General features: G+C 43.0%; 1 protein-coding gene and 1 long non-coding RNA gene across 2 annotated transcripts in view; both read right to left on the bottom strand.

Moving 5' to 3' along the window:
* The window catches only part of ank1a (ankyrin 1, erythrocytic a), a 125470-nt gene that overhangs the window by 92740 nt on the left and 19532 nt on the right, over positions 1 to 13198 (bottom strand). The window contains exon 5 of the mRNA XM_037777678.1: positions 10622 to 11128. Coding sequence (XP_037633606.1) covers positions 10622 to 10747 — 126 coding nt within the window. The 5' untranslated portion in view covers positions 10748 to 11128. The remainder of the gene's footprint in view (positions 1 to 10621; positions 11129 to 13198) is intronic.
* Positions 2656 to 4471, bottom strand: LOC119492901. Its single transcript, XR_005207866.1, has 2 exons — positions 3059 to 4471; positions 2656 to 2927 (listed from the first exon to the last, which is right to left on the bottom strand). It is a non-coding gene; the product is annotated as an uncharacterized LOC119492901 (long non-coding RNA).

The following is a 13198-nucleotide window of genomic DNA, read 5'->3' as shown; positions in this document are numbered from 1 at the left end:
CTCTTCCCTCTGGTAGACGGCAAAAAAGGAATCATCATATCAATCAGGTAAATAAGACACCCGTCATTCAATACAGAGGAAAAGGGCGCAGAGTCACCCTGGGGTCACCCACGCTCCTCTGATATTTCACTCCTCCTTTCACTCTCCTCCTCTGTGGCTCTACCCCTGGGCTTTATTCCTTCAGTCTGAGCGTTCATCCTCACACAATCACGAACACATAAGGTGCATCCCACACACACACAAATGCAGTCCTACACATGGCGTGCTCGCCTTGAACACAAAAATACATGCAAACTTGCAGAATACATGCTCTAAAATGTAGACCTATGTATTTTGCCACCTAAGATAACAAGACCAAGAATACAGCTATGCTAGCAGCTCTGTGAGGCTGCACACAACAGGGCTTTGAGCCTAATTCCAACATCAGCAGAGTAGAGCAGAGAGTTTGGATTTTTCGGTCTGGTCCAAAGTGGTGGACTGACCAACAGATCGTCATTGCTGTTTTTAGCCATGCTAGCAGCATGACGTCATATGGCAAAGGTCTGTGCAAACCCAACGTCATCATAGGGGCGGGCGATATATCGAATATACTCAATGTATTGCGGCTTGCTCTACGTGGGATATAGCAAATGACTATATCGTGAACATGAAGTACAAATATTGACTGTCAAAAAAAAAATTGAATTTCAATTGTGTGAATTAGTCAAACTGAATAAGAATACATTTCCAAAGAACAATCTGACTTCAATATGACAGTACACCACCTCAGAGCGTTCAGATTAGTTTGCTAGAATGATCAAGCTGGTATGATCCCACGCATCAAAAGGTTTAATCAAACAGTTGTGTTATTTTAGAGAAAATAAGAAATTATTGAGATTAGTGCAGTCAAAGTTAATGCGATAACGCGTTAACACCAATTCGCCACAAATTCCTTTAACACATTAACGCAATCCATCTTTTGGAGGTTGTAGCGGGTTCAGTTTTAAAGCTAGAGTGAAGATAAGTATCATATGAAACTAGAAAACCCAAGGAATCCAACCATGTCATACTAGCTTGTCGTGAGGGAGGATAAATAACGCTCCAAACTTGCACTAAATTTTGTCAAGGAAAAACTGTCATGGCAATTTTTAAAGTGGTCCCTTAACCTCTGACCTCAAGATATGTGAATGAAAATGGGTTCTATGGGTACCCACAAGTCTCCCCTTTACAGACATGCCCACTTTATGATAATCACATACAGTTTGGGGGAAGTCATAGTCAAGTCAGCACACTGACACACTGACAGCTGTTGTTGCCTGTTGGGCTGCAGTTTGCCATGTTAGGATTTGAGCATATTTCCATGCTAAATGCAGTACCTGTGAGGGTTTCTGGACAACATATGTCATTGTTTTGCGTTGTTAATTTACCGCCAATAACAAATGACAATTGACAATTGACAAATCGCCCTTTAAGGTACATTTTGAACAGATGAAAAATGTGCGATTAATCGTGATTAATCACGATTAAATATTTTAATCGATTGACAGCCCTAATCGAGATATATATCATATATCGCTATAAAGACTAAAAATATCGAGATATTATTCATAAGCTATATCGCCCAGCCCTACGTCATCACTCATACTAACCTACTAATTTATTTCCTTTTTGTGTGCTGAAGCATGAATGAAAAGGAAAGATGGTGATAAAATCATAAGGTCAGTAAAAGATGGATGAGGATAGAAAAATGCATCAACTTGCACAAAACACCTGCTGTTGTAAGTTATATGCCCTGTTGTTTAAAGCCAAACACCCTGGACAAATAAAATATTTCTCTACAGAGCAAAACAGAGCAAATCAATACAGTAAGTGGTAGGTAGGTTGCACATTGCAGAGGCTCCCAGCTATCGCACGTATCAGTCCAAGAGATGCTGCAGAGTCTGAGGATATCAAGGCAGGACTCAGAGTACCTGGACATCAAACCGCACTAAGCTCCCTATTCCACCTCCTGTCCTTTCCTCTCTCCTCTCTCATCAGCCAGAAGGAGCTTAAAGGGAAAAGAGTTCAGGTTGGGTAACGGACACCAAAATCGTTCCTTTTTTCACAACAAACTGTCCAGCAATGACCTATAAAATTCCTGTAAGAAGATCTTGCCTCATTCTTTCTCTCTCGCTCTCTCCCCTTTTATTTGGGTGAGGATCCATTTCAATAACCCTGATCTCTCAATTCTTGTTTCAGAGTTACATAACAGCTGCACTATTAGAATAACAATTGGGAGGAGAGATTAGCGCAATCGGCCAAGGAGAGAGATAGAGAGGAGGCACTAGGAGGGAAATCTAAGGAAGCCCCTCACAATGTGACACATCATTTCACGTGCTGTCTCACAAGTGAATAGATTTAACCGTGCAGTGGGAGGACGAACGCAGACGGATGCCGCTGCTGTTAAGATTTTTTTGGAGGTTTACAAAAACCTGTTGTTGGGAGACTAATGCTTTGCTGAAAGCACTGCAGTCCTACGTGTCAGTTCAGCTTCATTTACAATCATCAGCCGGGAAACACACCAGTAAATGCTCTTGTATCTTGCCGGCTTTTTTTATTACAGAAATAATAACACAACATAAGTGGAAGCTGATGCTTGTGGCTTCAGTTTTAAAATGAAAGAATGAATCACTGCAGTGAGGATGAAACCGAAATCTATCTATCCTCAGGCTTTGGAGTTTTGGGGAAGCCGAATCCCTGCAGAGAGGGACTGCCTGCTGGATGCTTGATGTCTTTTTGCTTGTTTATTTCATCATATTTTTTTCTATTTTACCAAAGATTGGAGAGTAGCTTTTGAGCAGGGGAATCGTCTCGTCTCTCTAATCACATAAACCTGATTGGATGTGGTGGGGTATCTGTTTTGGAATCACTCATCATGCTCAGCTCATAAATAAAGACCTGCTATCGCCCTGGTAAATGGAGGAAAGGGGAGGAGAGAGGTGGGGGTTGGTGAATTGGCCTCACGTGCGCCTTCCAGTTCTGCTTTAATTAAAGGAGAGTAGGCTGCAGCTCACGGCCAACCTGCCCCAGCAGCACTTACTGTACAGCCCGGAGCTGGACTCACTGAGACTCATTCCCAGGCTCCATCAACATGAGTGAGTGCCTCGGCCCGGCCTGCTGACTCATCTATCTAAGGGGTTCCACAGGGCCACCTGAGCCGCAGCCTAACACACACACACACATATTAGTGACCTTATGAAGACTTAACATGATCTTAATACTAATCTAAAACCCAAGATCTATGTGGAAGTGCAATAAAATGCAGTTAAACAGCCACTACATACTGGCTCCAGAAAACCCCAACTACAGAGGAGTGAAAGTAAAAATATCCAATTTCTCTCTCAGAATAGAAAGTAAATACAAATTTCACACTGGATGTGAGGACCGGTAAGCTGTCACAGAGTGGTCTCGTGGACCGGTAGGGGTGGGATGTGACTAGGGATGTCACGAGAACCGATACTTTGGTACCAAGTCAATGCTAAAATTTCTGAAAATGGTGCCGTTTTTTCGGCCATAGGTACTGTGTACTGCCAGGACTCGAGACTAACGGCGTCCCAGGAACAATAGAAAAAGTGTTTGGGACGCAGTAAACTCACTATTGACGCCGCCAGGGGACACACCCTAATTTTTCCCTGTTTTACATTATGATGCGTTCAGGCTCTATTCAGTAAAAATGAGTTATGGGCGAAGGTAAACTCTAACGTTATGATGGGTTCAAATGTAGTTTTTGGGGAGAAACTTGAATAAATACAGTTGTTTGAAGGATATGTTTTCACAACAATATGAAAAAGATAATAGTGAATGAATTATGACCTATTTAACTTCTAACTTAAGACTGAGTCTACTTTAAAATATCATCTTCTGACAGATTTTAAAAAACACATAATAACAAATAATAATAATCTGCTTTGAATAAAATGTTCCGTCTGATATGGGCTTTCCACATTGTTCCATATAATTCAAAAATACACAACCTATGAATATGTAAATGTGTTGGACTCAAGAGGTCTCCTACTTCATTCTCTCATGACTGGAAACAGGGTAAAACAGTTCGTCCGGCTCCTTCCGTCTACCAGTACCTCTTAAGTTCAGTGATTAACACATTATATATCTTGTTTGTTTGATCTTTACAGAAAACAAAGTTACCTGCAGTCTGGGCCTCACCGTGAGGTTGCCAGGCAACCACCAGAGACTCCAGAAGTTATTGCTCGGGCCAAGAAATAGCCCGGCAACTTGAGTGGTATTGATCTTCTCATCTAACTTTCAGCAAGGCAGCGAATAAGCGTAATCCTAAAATTTCTAAATATTCCTATAAAGTCTTAATAGCACGTTCAATTAATCGATTAATCAGAAAAATAATCGTCAGCTTAAAGGGACTGTTTGTAAGAATCAGAAATGCTTGTTAACAGCGACACCTGTGGCCGTTAAGTCAACGAAAGTCAGCGTCCTGTTGCCCGCGCTCGCCCGTGTGCACATGCTACATGAATGTGAGCGAGCATCCGTCAAAACAGTGAGGCGACACACATCAGCTAAAACCACAATATCACTCTATATTTCACCTGCTTGGCAGTAATGTTAGTTGACCAGACAGAGGTCTCTCCATGAATCACTGCTGATCCTAGTGTCGGCTTTTCCTGCTTCAGCCTCCCGACCGCGGCCGGAGGGAGACACCGGCACACGGTATGAGACAATAACGTTTCTCGCTGCGGAGCCCCGTCACTTCACAAGACCCAGGAAACCTCAGTTGGTCAGGAGGAGCTGCAGCATTTATTTCTGCACAAACGTCCGCTGTACATTCACTAGATATTCTCAGAGCTAAACTAACTCTTCTGAAGTGTGTAGTGTGCGCGCATGCACGTGAGGCGGAGCGAGTACAGCAGAGACTCCGGCCCTGGAGACCAAAGCTACGGTCTCCCCCGCGTCCTCCGACCGCGGCCAACACTGTTTTGCAAGACGGGCTTCACTAGATATAACTTTGCGGTTTTGGTGCTTCTGTGTAGTTTGTGTTGGAGTCTGAGTCTGAACAGCGTAGCCACATGCGAGCGTGGGACACCGACCCGGATTGATTTTTACCTGTAAGAAGTTACAAACAGTCCCTTTAATTGATAATAAAAATAATCGTTAGTTACAGCCTTTGTTGGGGGAACCAGCCAATATCCAACTAAAGACACTCAGAAGAGGTGAAATAAGAGGCCACTGTTTATGTGTCTGAAACAGATATCGATTGAAGCCAAGTTCCAGATGCGAGACAAAGATCCACACCCATAAAAAGTATTTACATGTTATAGCAGCCAATAAAGAAATTGATTTCCATCTGCCAACAGTTTGACCTGAAGAATGGTTCATTTAAAATTCATCAGTTTGATCACAGTGAAGGTACAGGTAAGCAGGCAGACAGGTGCTAGAGTTGAATCTGATGGGCTTAGTCACTGCTGCAGCGCATAATCCACTGCACCAAACACACGCAGTCATACATACTGTACACATAAACACAGCATCAACACCTACAGCACTACAGTACCAATCGGTTTCAGACACATTAACCTCAGTGAAGGCTCTGCTTCCTGTCCAGGCCGCGAGGGTAAGAGACTTTGGAGGGCAGACAGAGACGAGGCTGGAATGCTGATCCACCGCTGCCACCTCTACTTTATATGAAGATGGAGATGGCGCTTAGATAGAACTCTCACCATTGCAATATTCGCCGGCAGCCATGTTAGCTGCACAGTCCTGCACCGAGGCTGCTGTTTAGGAACCTGAGAGTCTATGCGGCGGATTTGTACCTGTAAGATGCCTGATAGGCTGCGATCTTCAGCTGCAGCCAACACCTCTGAGTGCCAGACAATCTACAGCAACAACGGAGCCATAGTGCATCCTGACCAGACTTATTGTATTGATGGGTCTGAGTACCAGCACCACTAAGTGGTCAGTCCTCTTTCTCTGCACTTCACTGCCTTGCAAGTAACGGACAAGCTTGACTTAACAGAAACCGGATGTGCACACAAATGATGACCTTTTAGCAACATTAAACACAGACTTTACATATGATCTGGCAAAACTTACATCAATACAGTTTTATCTAGCTACAACTAGAGCTGCAACGATGAATCGATTAGTTGTCAACTATTAAATTGCTAACTATTTTCGTAATCGATTAAAATCGGTTTGAGTCATTTTTTTAAGAAAAAAATTCTCTGATTCCGGCTTCTTTATTGTGAATATTTTCTGGTTTCTTTACTCCTCTATGACAGTAAACTGAATATCTTTGAGTTGTGGAAAATAAAACACCTTTGAGGAAGTCATCTTGGGCTTCGGGAAACACTGATCGACATTTTTCACCATTTTCTGACATTTTATAGACCAAACAACTAATCGATTAATCGAGAAAATAATCGACAGATTAATGGAAAAGGAAAATAATTGCAGCCCTAGCTACAACTATTAGTTGATCGTCAGAAAAGTAATCAGCACCTGTTTTCATTAATTCTTTATCTAATTTTTTCACAGTTGATGGTTCCAGCTTCTCAAATGTGAGAATTTGCATCATTATTTTACATTACAGTAAATTACTGTACAATAAACTGAAAAACTGGTTTTGGACAGTTTTTGTTTGGACAAAACAACACCTGCCATCTACCTTTGGAGATGTTTGGAAGGTTTGTCCCAAATCACAACTAAAGTTGAAACGGAAAAAAAAGAAGATTAATCTGCACCAATTTTAAGAAATTCATTATTTGTTGAAGTCATTTTTCTTTTTTTTTACAAAAATGCCAAGAATTCACTGGTTCCAGCCTCTCGAATGTAAATAACTGCTGTTTTTTTAAGTCAAATAAACTGCTTTTTGGACAACATTATTAATGAAAAAATGGCAGATTGATTGATAATGAAAATCATGGTTTGCCACCCTTATTGCAACAATAACAATAGATGCATGTAAAGAGATTTACATCCCATGTCACAACATTGTTACCAGATTAAAACTCACTGAAACGCAAAACATGCTCCAACCAACTGAGCAAAAGGCAAATGACACCAGAGAGAGAAATCCATATTGTTGCACACAAAAATACTGCTCTGAACATATATCCTGAATGGGAGCATTGGATTTGCTGATACCCTGGGGGCTCACCAAGTACTGATCACATACTGCAGCTCTAAAACAACTGGTAACGGGAGGAAGCAGATCTCTAAATGGTCATTAAGGGTCCAACTGAAACAATTTTATTTTTACTACCAACTCACAAGACAAATTTATTTTGTTTTGTTAAGACTTTGCATTAGATGTTAAATTTGAACTTGCACTATTTTGTAACTTGCATTAAATGTCGTGAAGAAAAAGACCTTGATTCATGTTCTGTTTTATGTTCACAATTCTTGTTGTCTTTCTACATTTGTATTTAAAGCAGGAGATTGAAAAACCTTTTATCTACCTACCAAAATTAAGCAGCTAATATGTAAAGAACGCAAAGGCCAGAATATCACAAGCAGAATGAATAAAATGATGTGGTCCTGGAGTGTTGATATATTTTCAATCTTCACACAGTCAGTTTAGAAATAAATGCCAGGTGTACATTTCCTGTGACCTTGGAATAATTCTGAATCTTAAAATAAGTAAACAGCCTGAAATAAAAAAATTGCACTAGATACATTTTATCTGTCATGCTGATATGAGACAAACAATACAAACACAGAAAGGCACTACTTCATACTTTGGGGCCATTCTCGACAGGTAAACCACGTCACAGTTCACACTAAAGCAGCGTTAGATGTAGACACAAACCCACATACAGAATGAGGTGAAAATAGGTGCTGACTAGGACAATAGGGCTTTGTTCACATCCTGACAATGCTCATTTTTCAAGAGGAGCAAACTCATCAATAAAAGTAATTTGAGGACAGCATTAGCCACTGCTCAGCAACTGACCTGTGCTGTATAATGCCACTACACCATGAAGCCAATTAAAATGGCACTTTCAGCCTATGATGATGAATTGTTGGCTTTAAGACTCTGGTCATTCATCAGAGGACACAGATTTGTTTCCCCACAGGGATGGAAATAATCATGTAAAACACCAACATACATTAGCCACAATTAGAACATTAAAGGGAATAAAACAATCCCTTCGAGAAAATCAAAATTAAAAGATGATAAATTAAAAAGTATTACTAGAAAGTAAATCATAGGGCTGCACAATTAATCAAAATCGTATTCGCTGCAATTTCCAAAACGCAGGAGGCGCAACATTTGTTAAAAATCACACCAGAATCATTTTAGTATGATTTTAAATTAAAATAAGAATACTTTTTAAAATGATCATTCCCTCTAATATCACAAATCATATCAAAATCACTCAAAAATAATAAAAAAAATAATCACAATATATTATAATGATATTTTTCAATCCTAATAAATAAGGCTTTTGACTCTGAGAGCCCAACCAGCAGCCCCTAGAGGCCACAAGACCAACTGACCAGGTGACAGTCTGAAGTAACCTGCTGACACCGTCATCCTTTCAGAGCACTGCGCTCCTGCTCCTGCTACTGCAACTAAAAATACCCGAGCAACAATAAATCAACCGCAATAGGTTGAAACAATTCAATGTACAAGTAAAGCTCAATTAAAGAAGCAACGAGTGATTCTTCATATGTCAAAATATATCAATTGTGCAGGATAAACGGTTGAAAGGCCTCCGGTGAGGAAGGAAATTGAAGCTCACATAACAAAAGCCTGGTTTGCTGCTGACAAAATGACACAGAAAGAAATTGGTGAGTGTGCATGTGTGTTAGTATGTGTGTGAACAAAACATATAGGGTGAAAAATGTAGCTCTGTCACAGAGAAAAGTGTTGACCTTGCCTGCACCGAGAGGATAGGGACACTCCAGAGGTGCAGGTCGATACACAAGACAGCTGATGGAACAACTAGCGGAAAACAGGGGTCGAGCGGCAAAGAAGGAAAACAACCAAATGTGACGGCGGTTTTGTTAACCACCATGCAATATAAGGAAGCTCCTGAATTACAGACTGTAGAATTTGACTACGTAGCTGCGGGCATCACAGAGGAAACAAAGAGGGCACTGGAGAGAAAGAGAGAGAATTCCCCCAGTGTTAACATCTGCCCCAGAAACCAGGAATGGCTGTAAGCCGGTGTTAAAAAAAGGAAGAGAGGTTGGGAGGGGGAGCTGGAGGGGAGTCAGGAAGCTTATTTGAAAGACTTAAGCTGCATGGTTACGTAAGTGATATGGGATCCTCTGAAACCATACACTTTCAGTCAAAGTTGGGATGCATTAGTACCCTCGCCAGAAATCTTATCCCTGCCTCATCCATACTGTTAGAGCTGCAGGTTTTCCTTCCTTGTATCTCATCTTGCCAGACATGCACATACTGCACTTACTCACATGCATAAAACACACGCACCCGAGCATCTCTTAGAGAGGTTAGAGGTAGAGAATATGGAGATACAGTAACTCATGTCAGTCATCGCAGACAGAGTGGTGGCATGTGTGTCTGTGATGAAACGATTGCGTCTGACTCTCTGAAGAACTGAGGAGCAAAACCCCTACTGAGAGACATCTACCCCAGGTGTATCTGAGTCATACCACCTTTCCCTCTCGTCTTCCTTGCACAAAAAAAAGAAAAATCTAATCCCTACACCAGCCTTTCAACCCTGCCTCCCCTCTCTGTGAAAGTGGAAGCTGCGCTGTGTTTCTGTCCATAACACTGTCTCTACTGCATCAGCATCAGATTGGTTTACAGCCAGCCTGGCACGGTGCAGGCTCACAGGGCGGCTGGACTCATACTCGGTTGCTGAGGACCAATTTACCACCGATACACAACAGCACAATCTGCGGATGACTCATTTTCATTAATGAGTTGGAGTGAAATCCGACGAGAGGCCAGAGGAATAAAGTAGACTCGGCAAGCTTGGTGATGCGTCCCTGCAGTCGGTGACTGGCGGAGCAGAGATTTATTGTTTACAAGGAGCCCTTGCCAGTCGCTCCGGCTTTGCCTGGGACTTCTCGGTCAGACACAAGTCTGCAGGTATTGCTCTGCAGTCATTAAAATGCCACAGAGAGGAAAAAGCTGAGAAGAGAACGGACGGTTTGCGGAAATTGGCGAGCTCGCGGTCCTCGTGGATAATTAGTGCTGTAGTGAAATTTCGCTCACTGACACCATACCGCAGTGTGAAAACAAAGAGAGAGAGAGGGGACGAGACAGAGATGTGACGAGGGACAGAGACACAGTGAGAGCTAGAGTACTACACTGCCTTATCAGACGACTTAGACAGGACAGTCAATAAAGCAGGTATAAAGCAAGTCAAGGGGAGTAGGAGAGCATGCAGTGTGTTGTACCGTTTCCCCATGTCTGTATGCACAGGACATACATGTGTGCCAGGGAGACTGTGTGTACACACACTAGAAACACACTCATGACTGAGTTTCCATGTGTGCCCCGGCACCCCTGACCACAGCTTAGCATGACAGAGAAAGAAAGGGGGGGGGGGGGCGTCTCAACCTTCCTGCCCCCCTCTCCAGCCACCCCTCCCTCCCCACCCTACCCCCCCATCACTCCACCCCTGACTACCCCACCTGTGAATAGTCCCAGTACCTTGCGCTTTTTATCCCGTGAGCGACTCCTCTTTTTGGCCCTCTCCTCCTCCTTGTCCTTGCGATCCTGCTCTAGCTGGGCTTCTAAATCCTTGTTCTTGCGGAGATGTTTGGCGGCTTGTGCCATGGCGTTGGTAGTGGAGGTCTGGGCGGCGTTGGCGTGTCCAGATCCTACGGCGGTGGTCTGCGGGGGGCGACAGCGCTGGGACTTCTACCTGGTGCCGGCCAACACTGGCGCTGCCGCTGCTGCTCTGTGTTCCTCTATGGCCCTGCAGTCTGCGAGCGTGCTCACCCTCTGCCTCCTCCTCCTCCTCCTCTTCAGCAGTGCAGTCACACACACATCGGCAGTCCTCAGCCGTCTGCTGTGGGATGCTACTGCAGCGCTGCTCTCTCTCCTTCTCTCTCTCTCTCACTCTCCAATGCTCGCACACTCCCTCTCTCAAATCGCTCACGTACACTTCCCTCCTTCAATTTTTCTACTGCCTTCCTCTGTGGTCTCCCTCTTTCTCTGTGCAGAAGAAGAAAAAAGATAAATAGCAGTGAACAAACAGGTTTTCCTTCTTTTTGAATTGTCTTCCTTCTCTACATCTCTCTTCCCTTCACTGCTTTGACATTCTGTGAAACTGCTTCGACCCCCCCCCCCCTCTCCTCTCAACAAAGATTCAAGAGGGATGAACTGACAGTCAGTTGAGGAATAGCCTGAGCAGCTTTCAGCTCTCCTTCCTTGCATTGATTTTGTTTCCTTTTCCTGTATTTAATTTCTCAGCATCTCACAGTCCCGCTGTGGGTCCATCTGTGGAGGATCGCTAGGCTGCACAGGGAACCCGTCATCACCACAGCCAATCACACAATCACTCACACACACACATACCAGAGGAAATAAAAAAAAATCTAAAACATGCATGAGGGGAAAGAAAAACCTGCCTCTTACTCGTTTACTCTCTCCCCCTCTCTCTGCACCCTTCTCCCTCTCTACTGTTTAGGCGCTGCAGCAGACTGGATTGGTACCCGTGCAAGGATGTTGGTGCAGTGTGCTTGTGTTTATTAGAGTGAGGCTGCCAGCAATAAAAGGCTATTCTACATCACTCCCTGGCCGTCGATTGTAAAGTGTGATACAGTAAGATCAAAAGCTTTGCTTCATTGACTTCTTTTTCTGGTTTCTTGCCTTCCTTTTCTCCTCTTTCCCTGATCCCCTGTTATAGTTTTACATACAATAAAAGACATAGGGTGGTAAGAATATATGTATTATAGTATAAGTGTGTCTAGTGCTCATGTACAATGCATGTGTGGATATGTGCGCAGTGAGAAAGAGGTGCAGAGGGAGAGAGGAGCTGATAGAGCCGGCACCTGTTTACTGGTATTGCTCTGCCTCTCTCCTTCTCCCTCCCCTCCTCCCTGCAATGCTGCTGACGCAGGCAAAAAATATCCTTTAACATCTCTCTTTGCCCAGCTCACTATACATCACAAGTACAGTTCACACTGATACAGTAGACACACAAACAGACACACACAGTCCACACGCATGCCAACACACGTGCTTCAGTGCACACACACAAAAAGGAGGGACAGCTGGTGAATAGCTGTTATTAGAGGTTTCTGCATCTAATTTCTGGCTTATTTGTTCTCTCCTCTGTGAGATATTTAAGAGGATAACATTAGAAATTGTACAAAAACAAGCAGGATATTATCACTCTCCATCCTATTGTCTCAATGTGTCATTTCTTTTCTTACTCTTACAGTAATTATCAGGTCTTTTCTGACCGTTAACAGTTGAATGACTCATGCTATTGAGACCAATTTGAATGAGAAGTGCTCTTAAGAAAATTAAATCAGGGTCATTTCTTGGCTGTGTATATTATTTAATGGCAAATTTATGTTAACAAAATTAAGATTACCATATTTTAGAGCCATTCCTCGTACGTTTCCCTCATTATGTGCTGCTGCTTCCTGTACTCATGTCTCTCCGTCTCTCTGTTTTTCCTCTGCTCTCCTGCCAAGGCTTCCCCTGATCTGATAGCAGCTCTCTCTCTATACTGCAGCATACTAATGAATAGGACTGGTGATATTGCCTTCTGTCTGCAATGCTACTACACAAATCACTTGGTCATGTGGCCTAGCAATGACACAAACAAACACAAATACTGACGGGCTGACAGCTCCGTGGCAAGAGATCCATCACAATATCGAACTCCTGGGGAATGTGCCTAAATGAATCACCAGCTGGACTGACTGCACTGGTAATAAGGAGGTTTTTGCTTAGCCAACCAAATTGGTCTTGTTAGGCTATACTCTTGCTCAGCTAATGGAGGGGCAGTTTTACAGCGGGTTTTTAACACAGCCTTTGGGACCACTTGGGTATAGTGGCTGGATCATCTGAGGCTGAACCTGTAGAAACCCTGTGGAGTTGAGGGCGTTCCACACCGATCACATACTGACAAGCAACATGGTAGCTTCACAGTTACAGAGATGCTTTAACACAACACCCCATTTGAAACGTTTCCCACTGTAGACTGGAGCTCCTCATTAGGGAGTGGTATATAAGATATTTGGATGTTGGATATATTTATCTTTATGGTCG

This window comes from Sebastes umbrosus, chromosome 8 (genome assembly GCF_015220745.1).
Source record: "Sebastes umbrosus isolate fSebUmb1 chromosome 8, fSebUmb1.pri, whole genome shotgun sequence".
Taxonomy (NCBI): Eukaryota; Metazoa; Chordata; class Actinopteri; order Perciformes; family Sebastidae; genus Sebastes; species Sebastes umbrosus.
Note: the sequence above shows the minus strand (reverse complement) of the source record. Positions and strands in the feature narration are given on the sequence as shown.